The following is a 13558-nucleotide window of genomic DNA, read 5'->3' on the forward strand; positions in this document are numbered from 1 at the left end:
CCTCGCCCCCAGGTGCAGCCCCCCCTTCCCCCCCCCCCGAGCAGAGCCAGCTTTGCATAGTTGTGGTGCAGGTGGGGGGGTCCCACGGCTTTGGGGTGGTCCCAGCATGGGATGGAGACACAGCGGTGGTCTCTTCTCCACCTCCCCGGGAGGGGGGGGGGGGGAGGCGAGGGCAGCATCGCCCGGAGCTCAGATCCTGCAGCAGTGGATGGAGAAAAGCACATAGCAGGAAGGGCCCGGGGGGGGGGGGGGGGGCACAGCACCCACCCTACTGCCCCCACCCGTGGGAGGGGGGGGTCCCACATTCGGGATGAGGGGGGGAATGGGAGCTGTTGCAAGGAAGGGATGGGGGGCACGGGGGCTCTGCAGGCTTATCTCCTCCCCCTCCCCCCCACCTCTATGCCCCCCCCCCCGGGACACGATGGGGCGACACACGGACACCACCCGGCAGAGTTTAATGGGGGCAGCGGGAGCGACAAACCTCACCCCACAGCACACAGCACGCAGCCCCCTCCCCAAAACAGCACACGGGGGGAGGGAGGAGGGACACACGGGGATCTCCATCTCCATCGTGTCCCCCCCCCCGACACACCCAGGAACACAGAGGCACAACAAAAGCACACAGCAAGGTCCCGGCTCTGCTCCTGCAGGGAGGGGGGGGGGATATTGGGGAGAGCGGGGGCTCAGGGCTGGAGGGCTCAGGGATGGGAGGGGACAGCATGCGGGGCTGGGACCCTGCAGGATGCGATGGCACCGGGATGCTGAACAAAAAGGGGACCCCCACACGGCGCACAGGGGGATGGGGAGGGGGATGCACGCTGCTGGGTGCCCTATTAGAGAGCAATTCCTGGGGGGGAAGCCCCCACCCCAGCGAGGGGCTCAATGGGACGGGGGCTGCCCGCCACCTTCTTGGGGACGCAGCAGAAGGGATGGGGATGTGGGGTCACCTCACAGCCCCGGGGACAAACAGCAAACAGCAGAGAACCCCCCCGCCGCGCAAAGCAGGAAGGGGGGAATGAGCCCCTTCCCCAGGGGCAGCCGCGGGGCAGCAGGGCAGCCCCCTCCCCATCCTCTGGCAGCGCTCAGCACCTACTGGTTGTCCTCTCTGGCAGCGTGCAAGGAAAGAGAGAGGGGCACGGCCCCCCCCGCGTTAGAAGCCCCACGGTGGGCACGAGGAGGGGCTGGGAGAGCATCGGACCCCCACGGGGGGGGGGGTCTGGGGGCTGCACGGTCCCTATGGGTTGCGGCAGGACAGCAGCGCACAGACAGACGGACACGAGACGGACACCCGTTTCCTCCACGTGGCAACGAGGGAGGGCGCCCCAGAGCCCCACATCCTCCCCACCCCCATGGGAGGGGACGGACAAACAGCCACGGGAGGACGCAGCGCCCCACGGTGAGACGCAGAGGGACGGTGGGGCTGCCCCATAGCGTCGGTGCGACCCCACAGAGGAGCAAGGAAGCCTTACAGCGTTTGGTAGCTGCTGTCCTTGGACTTGATGAACTTGAGGATGAAGAAGAGGACGGCCTGCACGCTGAGCACCAGCACCATGCCGCCCACAAAGCTGGCCGTGTCGAAGCCCGGAGGCTGGAACTCGGGGCTGCCCGTCAGCGGGGCACGCGTGGTGCTGCTCCCTACGGGACAGAGTGGGGCTACGGGGACGGACCTTAAACCGATCCCCCTCCTGAAGGATGGGGTCCAGCGGGAGAGAAGGGCTCGGCCCCCTCCGCTGCTGGAGCGGCGCGAGGCATCAATAATTCAGAGCCGCAGCTCCGGTTACGGCCGCTTTTAGCCCAGCTCTCCAGTTCCCATTTCCTGGAAGAGGCTCCATCTCCGCTCCCTGCCCCATCCCAGCTCCCCGCCCGCTCTGCTGCCCGCACAGGAGTTGCTGCTGCTCCCCAGGGCCCCCCAGCCCGTCCTACAGTGCTGCAGTGAAGAGCTGTGGGCCTGGGGCAGGGCTGGCACCGTGCGCACAGCAGGGCTCAGAGCTCAGTGATGGGACCCCGAGAGGGTGGCACAGCTCATCCCGGGGACACAGGATGTACAGGGAAGTGGGTGGTCCCATCCCGTGCCATCCCATCCCATCCCATCCCATCCCATCCCATCCCATCCCATCCCATCCCATCCCATCCATCCCATCCCATCCCATCCCATCCCATCCCATCCATCCCATCCCATCCCATCCCCTCCCCTCCCATCTCATCCCATCCATCCCATCCCATCCCACTCCAATTCATCCATCCCATCCCATCCCATCCCATCCCACTCCAATTCATCCATCCCATCCCATCCCATCCCATCCCATCCCATCCCATCCCATCCCATCCCATCCCATCCCATCCCATCCCATCCCATCCATCCCATCCCATCCCATCCCATCCCATCCCATCCCATCCCAACCCATCCATCCCATCCCATCCCATCCCATCCCAACCCATCCATCCCATCCCATCCCATCCCATCCCATCCCATCCCATCCCATCCCATCCCATCCATCCCACCCCATCCCATCCCATCCTACCCCAACCCATCCATCCATCCCATCCCAACCTCTCCCATTTCATGCTATCCCACCCAGCCCCACTCACGTGGGGAACGCGTTGCCGGCTCCTTGCTAGGGGACCGCGGTGGCTCTTTGGTGGGGGATTTCAGTGCCGCTGGAGACAACAGCAGAGGACAGGAGTGAGGAGGGCTGCAGGGGGCACAGCCACGCGTGCTCCCATCCCCATTGAGGCCCCATGGCTGTGGGGTTACCTGGGCACAGGGCACTGCTGTTGTAGAGCACACATGTGTCCCGCACGGCCGCCCCGCTGCGCACGCAGCTCCACATCTCTGCAGTGAAATGGGGCAGGGGGTTCCCATGGGGGTCCCGGGAGACCCAGGCGGGCCTGGAGCCCCACACCCCAAGCTGAAGGATGGATGGCACCGGGAAGGGGGAGGAGTGCAGCGCTCACCCGGTGCCCCACAGCCCCCCCAGAGGCAGCCGGTGCCGTTGGGCGCTGGAGGAGCGGTGGTGCACAGCTCACAGGACAGCAGCTCGCTGCATTCTGCAAAGCAAAGGGAGAAGCGGGGTCAGGGCCGGGTCCGTTCCCCACCTCCGAGTGGGAAGAACCGGTGGCCCCTCCTGGTGGGGAGCAGAGTCCCATCGGGAGGACATCCCTCACCCCAAACCACCCCATGGCGCACAGGGCTCAGCCCACTGCCCGCAGCTGTGGGACGGGGATCTTTTTGGGTGTCGCTGCAGGGTCACCCCATCTGCCCTCGGTGTTCTTCTACCCCCCAGTGCCCCTCTGCCCCCCGGAGCCCCTCTGCCCACCAATGTGAGTCACTGTTCTGCCACCGGCTCTCCCCCCCCTCCCCCCCCACGCACTCATCATTAATTGAAGGCGGTGCCAGCAGTGAGGCCCCGATCCGGGTGCCCCCCCCCATCCCACATCCCAGCGGTGTTTGCACCGTCCCACAACGGGGCCCGGAGCCGTTCTCATGGGGATCAGCAACAACGGGGTCAGCGAAGCCTGGGGGGGGGGGAGGGGGGGAGGCGGGGGCTGATCACCCCATCCCGGGGGCTCGGCGACGCGCCGCTGATCCGGAGCGGTGGGAGGATGGGAGAAGGGCTGTGCATTATTGATGCTGAGCTGCACGCGGGGGGGTCGGGGGGCCGGGCAGAGCCGCTTCGCTCCCCCTGTGGGTTCTCGGGGGGGGCCCCATTGGGTGCCCCCCCTCTCACCCCGCACCTGCAGGTCGCGGCCCAAAGCGCCGCCATCGGGGAGAGGTGGGCGCCGCGCTCTGGGCACGAAGCGGGGGGGGGAGGAGTGGGAAGGCGAGTCCCCAAAGTTTCTTTGACCCGTCCCCTCTTTCAGCCCCCCCCCAACCCCCACCCCGTGGGGTCGCTCCGTACCTGCGCGGGTGGCGGCGGATCCCTGAGCGCACAGCACCGCGCACAGCACCGCGCAGCGCAGCGCTCCGGCGCACGGGGGGGTCATGGCCCGGCCCGACCCGGTTCGTTCCGTTCGGTCCCGCGGCGGCGGCGGCGGAGCTCCCAGGAGAGCTGAACGGAGCGGGGACGTCCGCACCCGCGGGGGGGGGGGGGGGCAGAGAGAGGGGAGGGGAGGGGAGGAGAGGGGGGGCGGCCCCGCCTCGTTCTGCTCCGCCCCCCCCCAGCCCCCTCCTTTGGGCGCGGGCGGCCCGTGGGAAAGAGGCGGCTGCGGCAGCGGGACGGTGCGCGCACGGAGCGCATTGCACACTCGTTGCACACGCATTGCACACTCGTTGCACACGCATTGCACACTCGTTGCACACTCGTTGCACACCCCGCGCGCTGCACGCACCGCTCCGTGCGCTCTGGATACGCTCAATGCCCGTCCTGCGTGAGCTGCGCGCTGCGCGCCGCGTGGGCGCTGCACCTGCGCGCACATTGCGCGTTCTGAGCACTAAGCGCGCTCCCCCTGCCCCCTCCGCACTGCCCCCCCCCCCCCATGCCGTGCACACCCCATAGCGTCCCCCCGGGATCCCGGGACGTGTCCGGAGCCAGCGGGAGGGCGCCGTTGCGATGGGTTCCACCTGGGGGGCTGGCAAAGTCCCCCTCCCCTCGAGGCGGCGCCGTCGGGGAACCTTCAGCACTGCGAAGCGCCCCTCCGGCCCCCCAATCCTGGGGAGGTCCCGAGGGGGGGTCACACACCTCCTCCCCCCCCCGAGGGAGGCCCCCCCACCCGCCCTTTCCGGCACTCCCGGTAATTAATTATTAAGGGCTCATGATGAAGGATTAATTAATTATTCCCCGCTCCCTCCCGGCACCGCAATGACTTTGGCAAAGATGTGGAGAGGGGAAGCCGGGACGGGGGGTCGGGGGTCTGCGGGGGGGGGGGGGGGGGTGCGGGCGTGGGCTGGGTGGGGGGGGAGGGGCGGGGGCTGTTTTTATGAATGGGCCGCTCCCGCCTCGCTGTGATTACGATGCGGCGCGCGCCCGCGCCCGCATCCCGGAGAGCTGATTGGCTCCGCCGTGCTCTGACGTCACGGGGCTGCGGGGGGGGGGGCGGTGATTCACACCTCTCACCCCCCCGTTTCTCTCCCCCCCGCACAACTCGGAGGGGTTCGGTCCCCATCACTCGGCAGCGTCCATGGCTGCGGGGCAGCACCGCACAGCCCGGGACCGGCAGCCCGGCAGGTGAATGCCTGGAACGGGGGGGGGGGGGACGACTGGGATGGACTGGGGCTGGGGGGGTCCCGGGATGGAAGACACTGAGATGGGGGGGTGTTGGGATGGAGGAGAACTGGAAGACACTGGGGTGGGGGAGGCCCAGGGATGGGGGAAATCATTGGGGTGGGGGAGCACTGGGATGTACTGGGATTGGGTTTGGCACTGGGATGGGGTTGGTAATGGGATGGGGGGGGTGCTGGGATAAAGGGCTACTGGGATGCACTGGGATGGGGGACACTGGGAAAGGGGGGTACTGGGATGGGGTTGGCTTTGGGATGGGGGGGTGTTGAGATGAGGGCTGCTGGGATGAGGGAGTATTGGGATGAACTGGGATGGGAAGGCAATGGGAGGGGGGACAGTGGGAAAGGTGTTGGCACTGGGATGGAGGACACTGAGATGGGAGGTGTTGAGATGGGATTGGTGGGATGCACTGGGATGGGAAGGCAGTAGGATGGGGGACAGTGGAAAGGGAGGGCACTGGGATGAGTTTCCCACTGGAATGGGGGGATGCTGAGATGGGGGGGGAGGGGTGCTGGGATGGGGGGGTGACGGGATTAGAAAGTAGTGGGATGCAGTGGGATGGGAAGGCAACGGGAGGGGGGACACTGGGGAAGGTGTTGGCACTGGGATGGGGTTGGCAGTGGGATGAGGGCACTGGGGAAGGGCTGTCAGCCCATTTGGGTAAATTGCCATGGGAAGGGCAGCGGGGGGATACCTAGGGCTGTGCTGCCCACTCAGTGCCCCCTCAGAACCCCAAAGCAGCCCCCCCCCATCTACGGGTGCTGAGGTTGTGGGCTCAGACCCTTGCAGTGGGGCTGCCTCCATAACCTTCCCTCCTTATTTTTGGGGTGGGTTGGGCAGGCGGTGGGGCCGGTGCTGCTCCCAAGGATTTATCCACCACCATTTGCAGCGCTCAGATCCCCAGGTGCTGCGGGTGCCGCCCTACAGGTGGGCGCTGAGGGTCACTTTTGGCTTTGCCCCCCACAGGTGACCCCCACCCCGTCACCATGATGGAGCTGCGGCCCCCCAACGCGAGCACGGCGCAGCACGGCGGTTTTGGGGCGCAGAATGGCAGCGTTCCGTCCTCGGAGTCCACGCTCCAACCTTTGCCCTTGGATCCATGGGACGTCGTGCCGTGCGTCTCCAGCACCATCATCAGCTGCGAGAATGCGGCGGTGCTGGCGCTGCTGGCGGTGCTGGCGCTGCTGGTGGTGACGCCGGCGCTCTGTGCACCCACGTTCCTCCTCGTGGGCAGTTTGGCAGCCGCCGACCTGCTGGTGGGGCTGGGCCTCATCCTGCGCTTCGCTTCCATCCGTCTGGTGCCGTCGGAGGCGCTGGCTTTGGGGACAGCAGGGCTGCTGCTCACCGCCTTCACCGCCAGCGCGTGCTCCCTGCTGGCCATCGCCGCCGAGCGCTTCGCGTCGCTGCAGCACGCGCTCACCTACAGCTCGGGGCGGGCGGGCGGCCGGACCCGGCTCACGTTGCCGCTCGCCTGGGGAGCATCGCTGTGCTGCGGGCCGCTGCCCGCCCTGCGCTGGAACTGCGTGCGGGATCCGTCCTCCTGCGGCTCCATCCGGCCGCTCCGCCGGCCCCACCTCGCCGCCCCCTCCGTCTCCCCCCTGGCCGCCTTCGCCGTGCTGCTGCAGCTCCGCGCGCAGATCAGCCGCGTCGCCCGGCGGCACGCGCAGCACGAGGCCGCGCAGAGGCAGCTCGCAGGGCGGGCGGCGGCACGGCGCGCACAGGGACGGCAGCGCTGGCGCTCACGCTGGGCGCCTCGGCCGCGCTCTGCCTGCGGGGTGGCCGCGGCTCTGCCCACCTCCTGCTGCCGCCCGCTGCTGCCGGCTCCGTCCTCAACCTCTCATCTACGCCTTCCGTAACGGCGAGCTCCGGAAGGTTCTGTGGGCGCTGTGCTGCGGGTGCCGCTCTGCCGCGGTGCCCTTCCGCTCCCGGACGCCCGGCGATGTGTGATCGCCCCCAAGGGACGTGGGGCTGCCGGTGGTGACGTCTGGTTGGCAGCCAGTGATGTGCTGTTGGCACCTGGTGACATCTGGCTGTGCCCAGTGAGGTTACTGTCACCTGATGGCATCTGTCTGTCACCCAGTGACGTCTCATGGTCACCTGGTGGTGGCTGGTTGTCACTGATGATGCCTGGTTGTCACCCACCGATGGCTGATTGTCACCTGGTCACATCTGGTTATCACTGGTTGTCACCCAGTGATGTGCTGTTGTCACCCGATGGCATCTGTTTGTCACCCCATGATGTCCCATTGTCACCTGCTAGAGGCTGATTGTCACCCATTGGTGTGCTGTTGTCACCCGGTGACATCTGGCTGTGCCCCATGAGGTGTTACTGTCACTTGATGGCACCTGTTTGTCACCCAGCGACGTCTCATGGTCACCTGGTGATGGCTGGCCGTCACACAGTGACATCTGGTTGTCACCCATCACCTGGTTGTCGCCCAGCAGCAGCTGCCCCCACTGACGTCTGTCTGCCCCCCACTGACAGCCCTCCCCCCTTTCTTCCACAAAGAAACGTTTTTACCCCAAACAGCCCCAATTTGCACAAGGGAGACTGGGGGGGGGGGGGGGAAGGGGGACTGGGGAGGGACATTCGCTCCCCTCTGCTTATTTGACCTCAAATGGAGGTGAGGGGGAATTGCTGCAGATGCCCCCCGCCCTCCCCATATTAATCTCTTTATTTTGGGGTCCGTTCTTTATTTTTGGGGGCAATTCTGGAGGCGCAGCACTGCCCTCTGCTGCCACTGCCTTCGGGTGCCCACATGAGCCCCCATCCCCCGAGCACCGGAGCTGCCCCACACCTCCACCAAAGCGTTCCTTTGCGCTGGGGGTGCATTTGCACTTTTTCTAGGGGGGGGGGGGAGGGGGTCGCGTTTGAGCTTTGATTGCAGCCGTTTTGCGGTGGTTGGGGGGGAATAAAAGCGATTTGTGATATGAGATGCAGCTGTGTGATGCTGGGGGAGGGGGGGGCAGGTTGGTGTCCCCCCCCTTTGCCCTCAATGCGCGTGGTTGGGAAATGCGACTGCTGCCGACCCCCGGTGACACCGCGGGGGGGGGAGGGGTGATGTAGGGCGGGAGGGGGGGGCAGGGGTCGATTGCATTGAACGCCATGCAAAGCACGGGGGGGGGGAACACACACACACGGCAGTAGCACGGGGAAGGCGGGGTTAATGATCACAGCGCTAATTAGGGCAGCTTGTCCCCTCTGGGTGCTGGGTCCCACGACCCCCCAAACCCCCCCGCCCCCCCCCCTTGGTGCCTCCTGGGGGCACTGGGTCACTTCCAGGCGTCGAAGCACCCGGGGGCACGTGGGGATGTGGAGGAAGGGGAGGAACTTGGGGAGGGGAGGAAGAGGAGGGGAGGAAGAGGAGGGGTCCCTTCTCCTTATGGGGTGATGGGGACACACAGGACATCTGGGTTGGGGGCTCCTTTTGGCCCTATCACAATTAAGGGAACGGAGCAAAGCTTTGGGTGCCCCAGTTCCCCCACTGTCACACGGCTGCTGTCACCTCCCTGAGCACGGGGACACCGGCACAGCACGCAGCTCCACGCTGGGACCCCCCAGCACTGAGACAGACGACAGCCAACGTGATCCTACAGCGAGCTGGGGGGGTTCTGAAAACCAATTCCTGCTGCGGGAGAAAGCAGAGCTCCCCATAAACCCCCCCCCCTCCCCCCGTGCTGCTGGTGGTGGTGGGGAGGTGGAGGGGGGGGGTGGGAAGCTCGGGGCTGCAGGCATTGCTGTGAGCAGGACGGGCAACGCATCGCTCCAGCTGTGAGCACATCTGGCACACAGCCCTCGCTCCCAGCAGGGCCAGGCTGTGCCGTGAGCCCCCCCCCCCCCCCCCCCCCCCCCAGCACCGCTCCCAGGGCTGCGGCTTCTGCTCCCCAGCTCTGCTCGGCACGTGCCCAGCAGCAAGGCCACCGGGTTGGCAGTAACCATGGCGAAGGCAGGGCTGCTCCCCCAGCAATGCGCTAACGAGCACGGCCTCGTCCCGGTGCCAAAAGCAGGGCTCTGCCGACGGGAAGGGGGAGGGAAGGAGGGAGGCCGTGCAGCTCCTAAAGCCCCAACAAAGGTCAGGGATCCGGGAACGGAACTGGAATGCCGTGCAGAGGCTGAGCAGCTGCAATCGTGGGTCTGAGTTCTGCCAAAATAAGCATCCTCTGCCCTGGTGCTGGGGATTCTGCTTCCCTGGAAGCGCAGGCAGCATCCAGGAGCGGAGCTTCACCCATCGGGAGTACAGGAAACGGGGAAAGAAGCGCACAGACAGCAGGAGCTGGGCAGGTTTGCTCAGCACGCAGCATCCCCGGCTCCTGCGGCGCTGCTCCGAGCCCAGGCTGTGCAGCAGGGATGCAGGGCGACCCGCAGGCCGTGCCCTCGGCTGTGCAGCTCCAACCCGTGCGCAGCTCCGGGTGACGGGACGGAGCCCCCCCTGCAGCCCCGGCGCCCCATGCAGGCGGTGCAGGCAGCCAAGGCCGGCGCAGAGAGGCTGCCCTGGCAGGCTGCAGAACCCGAGCTCCAAATCCATAATTCCTCTGGCACCCCGCGGTTATTTGCGAGCTGCTGTGAGCAGATGGAGGAGTTGCAGATAAAGCCATCCGCAGCACGGGAGCCGCTCGCCTTCCCTGCTCAGCGCCGCGTGGGCAGGGGGAGAAAACATAAAATAATAAGGGGGAAAAAGAAAACCGAGGCAGAAAAGGGAGAGGGAGAGAGAGAGAGGAAGGAGATGGCTGGCCATTTGTGCGGGCTGAGCTGCCATCCCGCACACCTCCACAGGGAGCACCGCAGCCGTGCCGGGGTGACATTGGCACTGCCAGGCGGGGCCGAACGCTGATGGGAGCTGGCAGCACGTCGGTCCCGGAGGGGGAACGGAGGAGAGGAGCTGACGTCAGCCGTGGGAAGGACAGCAGCCCACTGGGCAGAGGCTGCGGGGCGCTGCTCGCACCACCTCCAAGGAGAGAATTAAGCTCTGCTTTGGAGACCGCGAAGTCGGAGCTGTGATGTGGTGCCCAGCGCCGTGGCAGAAGACACACAAACATCAGACGGGGCTGCGGTGCCAAGGCACGGCCCAGCAGCTCCCGGCAGCTCCCAGCAAGGGCGCGGGGCTGCAGAGCACCAGCCCACCATTCATCTCGCCGCTGGGCTCTGCTCCCCACGCACAGCTCAGCCCTGCGCTGCCACCGGGCCCCTCCGCTCCCCCCGCTGCCCCGCGTGCTGCTCACACCACGGCTGCTCCCCCAGCGCGACGCGCAGCCCTGCAGAGCAAAGGCAAAAGCACTGAGGCAGCCCCAACCATCACCGACCGCAGCTCCCCGGCTGCTCGACACGAGATGGAGCCCGCAGCCATCGGGACGCAGAGCCCAGAGCTGCTCCTTCCCTGCCCTCCGTGCCCCAGCACGGGAGAGGGCTTGCTGGTTCAGAAGCTGGCGGGGCCAATTAATCTAATGAGGTTTTGCAGCCAGGGACCGTTGTCAGCCAGGAAAGGCACAGCGCCGCGGAGCGCGCGGGGGGCTCTGGGAAGCTGAGGGATTTGGCGAAGCAGGCAGGCAAAGCACGGCGCTTTTGTTGCTCGCCATCCAGCAGCAAGAAGGGGCCGACAGCGAGCCCAGGAGGCGCACCTGAGCGCACAGGGACCTCGTGCAGCCGAGGTGGAGGCGGAACCCGAGGGCAGAGCGCAGCTCACGGCGCACGGAGCGAGGCTGCGGCCCCACGGCGCTGCTTCTGGATGGGGGCTCCGCCATGCTGAGCTCCAGCAGCAGCATCGCAAAGGACAGCGCGGCCCCGCAGCGCAGGGCTCTCGCACGGCTCTGCAGGGCGGCAGGAGCGGCAGCTCAGCACGTCACGGCTCCCACAAGAACACACGAAGGCACCGATGGATAGAAAGGTTTTTTTTTATCGAGTCTGAGGTTTTAAAAATAAGGACCGTCGTGGTTTGTTGGCTTTGTTGGGTTGTTTGGTTTTTTTTTTTTTTCTTCCACGTCTACATTACAAAAAAAATAAAATAAAAATTGCAATCGGGATCTTCATCATCCAAGGGGTTGAAAGTGGCAGCAGGAAAGCCCGGCTTTCACCAGCCGTGCCATCAGCGTTTGCTCTGAGAGGGGAACAACCGAGCCCAGGGAGGCAGCGCTCTGCTCCTCAGCTGGTGCTTCTCTCTCTTTTTTTATCCTTTAAGCAGAGTTTCGGCGCCGAAACTCCTTTGGTCTGAAGTGAGGAACCCAATTCCCCCCCCGGCGCCCTGAGAGCATCGGTCCAACGCCGCCCTGCTCTGCAGCGCCCCGGCCACACACAGCACAGTTCTTATAAATATATTTATGTCGTATAGGAAAAATAAGGCACTTTGGAAGGGTTACAGCTCGCCTAAGACATTCTAAGTAGGAAGAGAAAGGAGTTAGTTTCTGAAATGGATTTAAATGAATGTTAATACGGTAATAAAACCCAGCGAATCCGCTTCCCCACTTCAAGGCTTTGTTTAAAGAAATCAAACAGGAGGGGAATCAGCAGCCCCGAAATGCAGCAGCACGGAGAGCTGAGCTGGGGCAGCAGCACCTGCCTGCGAGGGGCTCCAAAGCGCAGCGCCGCGCCTGAGCTCACGGGCACAAACGGCCCTTCCCTGAAACGACGCCGCGCGGCTCCGCATGGCACCGCGCAGCCCCTTCCCTCCACCGCGGCCGGCGCTCCAGCGCGGCCGGCGCTCGGCTCCGATAAGGAGAGCGAAAAGCGGTGAAGGTCACCGGCTGCAGACGAGGCTCCAGGCTGAGGCCAGGCAGCGGGGACACGGCCAGCCCTGCGCGCCAAGGCACTGCGGGCAAAGAAACGTGTGAGCAGGGGAGGGGGGCAGCGGCGGCCCCGGCTCCGTGCGGACACCCACGGGGGCGGGCAGAGAGGGGAGGCCCGCGGCTGCCAGCTCTGCTTCTGGCCGTGCCGAACGCTCGAGGCTCGCCGCTCCGCCCGGCCCTGCAAAGATGAGACCTTTGCAAAGAAGCAAAGATGGCAGGAGGAAAGCGCGGGGCCTGCAGCACCGCACAGCTGCTCTGCTTCGCAAAGGTTGTTTTTGGCACCTCTCCTCCTCCCCTGCTGGGTTCAGAAATACGAGGCTCGCTCAGCGGCCCGGCGCTCTGCAGCTCTGCAGCTCTGCAGCTCTGCTCACAGACGGGCACCTCGCACCCGTTGCTTTGTTGATCTGCAATCCCTGCGCTCGGGATCCTGCAGTTCTGCCTCCCTGCAGTTCTGCCTCTCACCCCGGATCTGAAAGCGGCCGTGGGTAAAAGCAGGCTTGCACAGCCGGAGCTGCACCCCTCCTGCTGCCAGCAGGGCTCCAGAGCAGGCGAGGCATTGGAGCCCCGTGCTCCACCATCCCTGTGCCACAGGCGTGGGGTGGCCGCGTCCCCAGCGCCCCGAGGCGCAGCTCTGCCCCACACGCCGGGCTGTGAGGAGCGTGGCACTTCTCTGCATTTCTCTGCATTTCTCACGACACCAATAACTCGCTCCCCTTTCCCAACAGGGGGCCAAATCTACTTAAGGCAATTTAAAATTAACCCAGGTTTGGCATTTGTGAGCTCCGCGCTTCCCTGTGTGATAATGCTGTCAGCCTGGCTTAGCTCAGAGCTCTGTTTTCCCCAGGAACCTGTCTCCAAGAGGAGCCAGAGGAGGATGCTTACAGAAGGAGCAGAAAAACAAGAGGCAGCGATTCTCCTCCAGCCCCCCTCACGCAGCGTGCAGCGCTGATCACTTTGCATTTCCAAGTCCCTCTGCTGCACGACGGCTCGCTGGCACTCGAGGGGTTTCTTTCCCTCTTCCAGAACCTGCAATGAGCGCCGCTCAGATGTTCCCAGCCTGCTGGGATGCCTCGCTCTGTCCTCTGCATCCCGCTCTGCACAGAAATGTAACGGTGGAGAGCCTGGCCCATCTCTCCTGATTGTGCTCAGGGCTGAGCCGGATCTCAGCCTGACCCACAGCGCAGCACAGCCCCTCCTCCAGGCCCTCATCTGCTCTGGCACACATTAAAAATGCACCAACACACGCGAGAAATCAGTAAGAACTCGATGGCACAAACTGAAATCATCAATCAAACCCCTAAGAAAGGTTTTCAGCAACCCAGCAGCCTCCGGCTGGGCCTGGCGCCCCAGCTATCAGCAACACCACGAAACAAGGCGAGCTGGAGAGGGAACAACAGGCACAGGCTGGCAGAATACTTTACAATTAGAAAGGCAAACAGGTTGGAGATTTGGTCTTAATGGTCCCAGCCCACAGCAGCCTGAGCCACAAGGCTTTGAAATCGCTTTCTGAGACACTTGTGCTCAAATTAAAATACAACAAGCACATCTGTAGCACTGGGAGA

General features: G+C 65.1%; 2 protein-coding genes across 2 annotated transcripts; one reads left to right on the forward strand and one right to left on the reverse strand.

Moving 5' to 3' along the window:
* Nucleotides 1-707: 707 nt before the first annotated feature.
* Nucleotides 708-4078, reverse strand: CD164L2 (CD164 molecule like 2). Its single transcript, XM_052699159.1, has 5 exons — nt 3900-4078; nt 2956-3048; nt 2756-2833; nt 2590-2658; nt 708-1635 (listed from the first exon to the last, which is right to left on the reverse strand). Exons 1-5 carry the CDS (start codon nt 3982-3984, stop codon nt 1466-1468), a joined length of 495 nt encoding a protein of 164 aa, XP_052555119.1. The 5' UTR covers nt 3985-4078; the 3' UTR covers nt 708-1465.
* Nucleotides 4079-5081: 1003 nt separating this feature from the next.
* GPR3 (G protein-coupled receptor 3) lies at nt 5082-7230 on the forward strand. The gene is given in 4 exon segments (XM_052699158.1): nt 5082-5165; nt 6186-6926; nt 6929-7048; nt 7051-7230. Coding segments are annotated over 3 exon segments (957 nt in total). The 5' UTR covers nt 5082-5165; nt 6186-6205; the 3' UTR covers nt 7167-7230.
* Nucleotides 7231-13558: the final 6328 nt, after the last annotated feature.

The sequence above is a fragment of the Tympanuchus pallidicinctus genome, unplaced genomic scaffold (genome assembly GCF_026119805.1).
Source record: "Tympanuchus pallidicinctus isolate F22 unplaced genomic scaffold, pur_lepc_1.0 scaffold35, whole genome shotgun sequence".
Classification (NCBI taxonomy): domain Eukaryota; kingdom Metazoa; phylum Chordata; class Aves; order Galliformes; family Phasianidae; genus Tympanuchus; species Tympanuchus pallidicinctus.

What these genes read in the sequence shown, in the direction of transcription:
- CD164L2 (XM_052699159.1), bottom strand. Translation starts at nt 3,984, where the DNA reads ATGACCCCCCCGTGCGCCGGAGCGCTGCGCTGCGCGGTGCTGTGCGCG. An exon ending in ATCCGCCGCCACCCGCGCAG is followed by an intron (nt 3,049 to 3,899) that starts GTACGGAGCGAC and finishes TTTGCTTTGCAG; the next exon opens with AATGCAGCGAGCTGCTGTCC. An exon ending in CAGCAGTGCCCTGTGCCCAG is followed by an intron (nt 2,659 to 2,755) that starts GTAACCCCACAG and finishes TGTTGTCTCCAG; the next exon opens with CGGCACTGAAATCCCCCACC.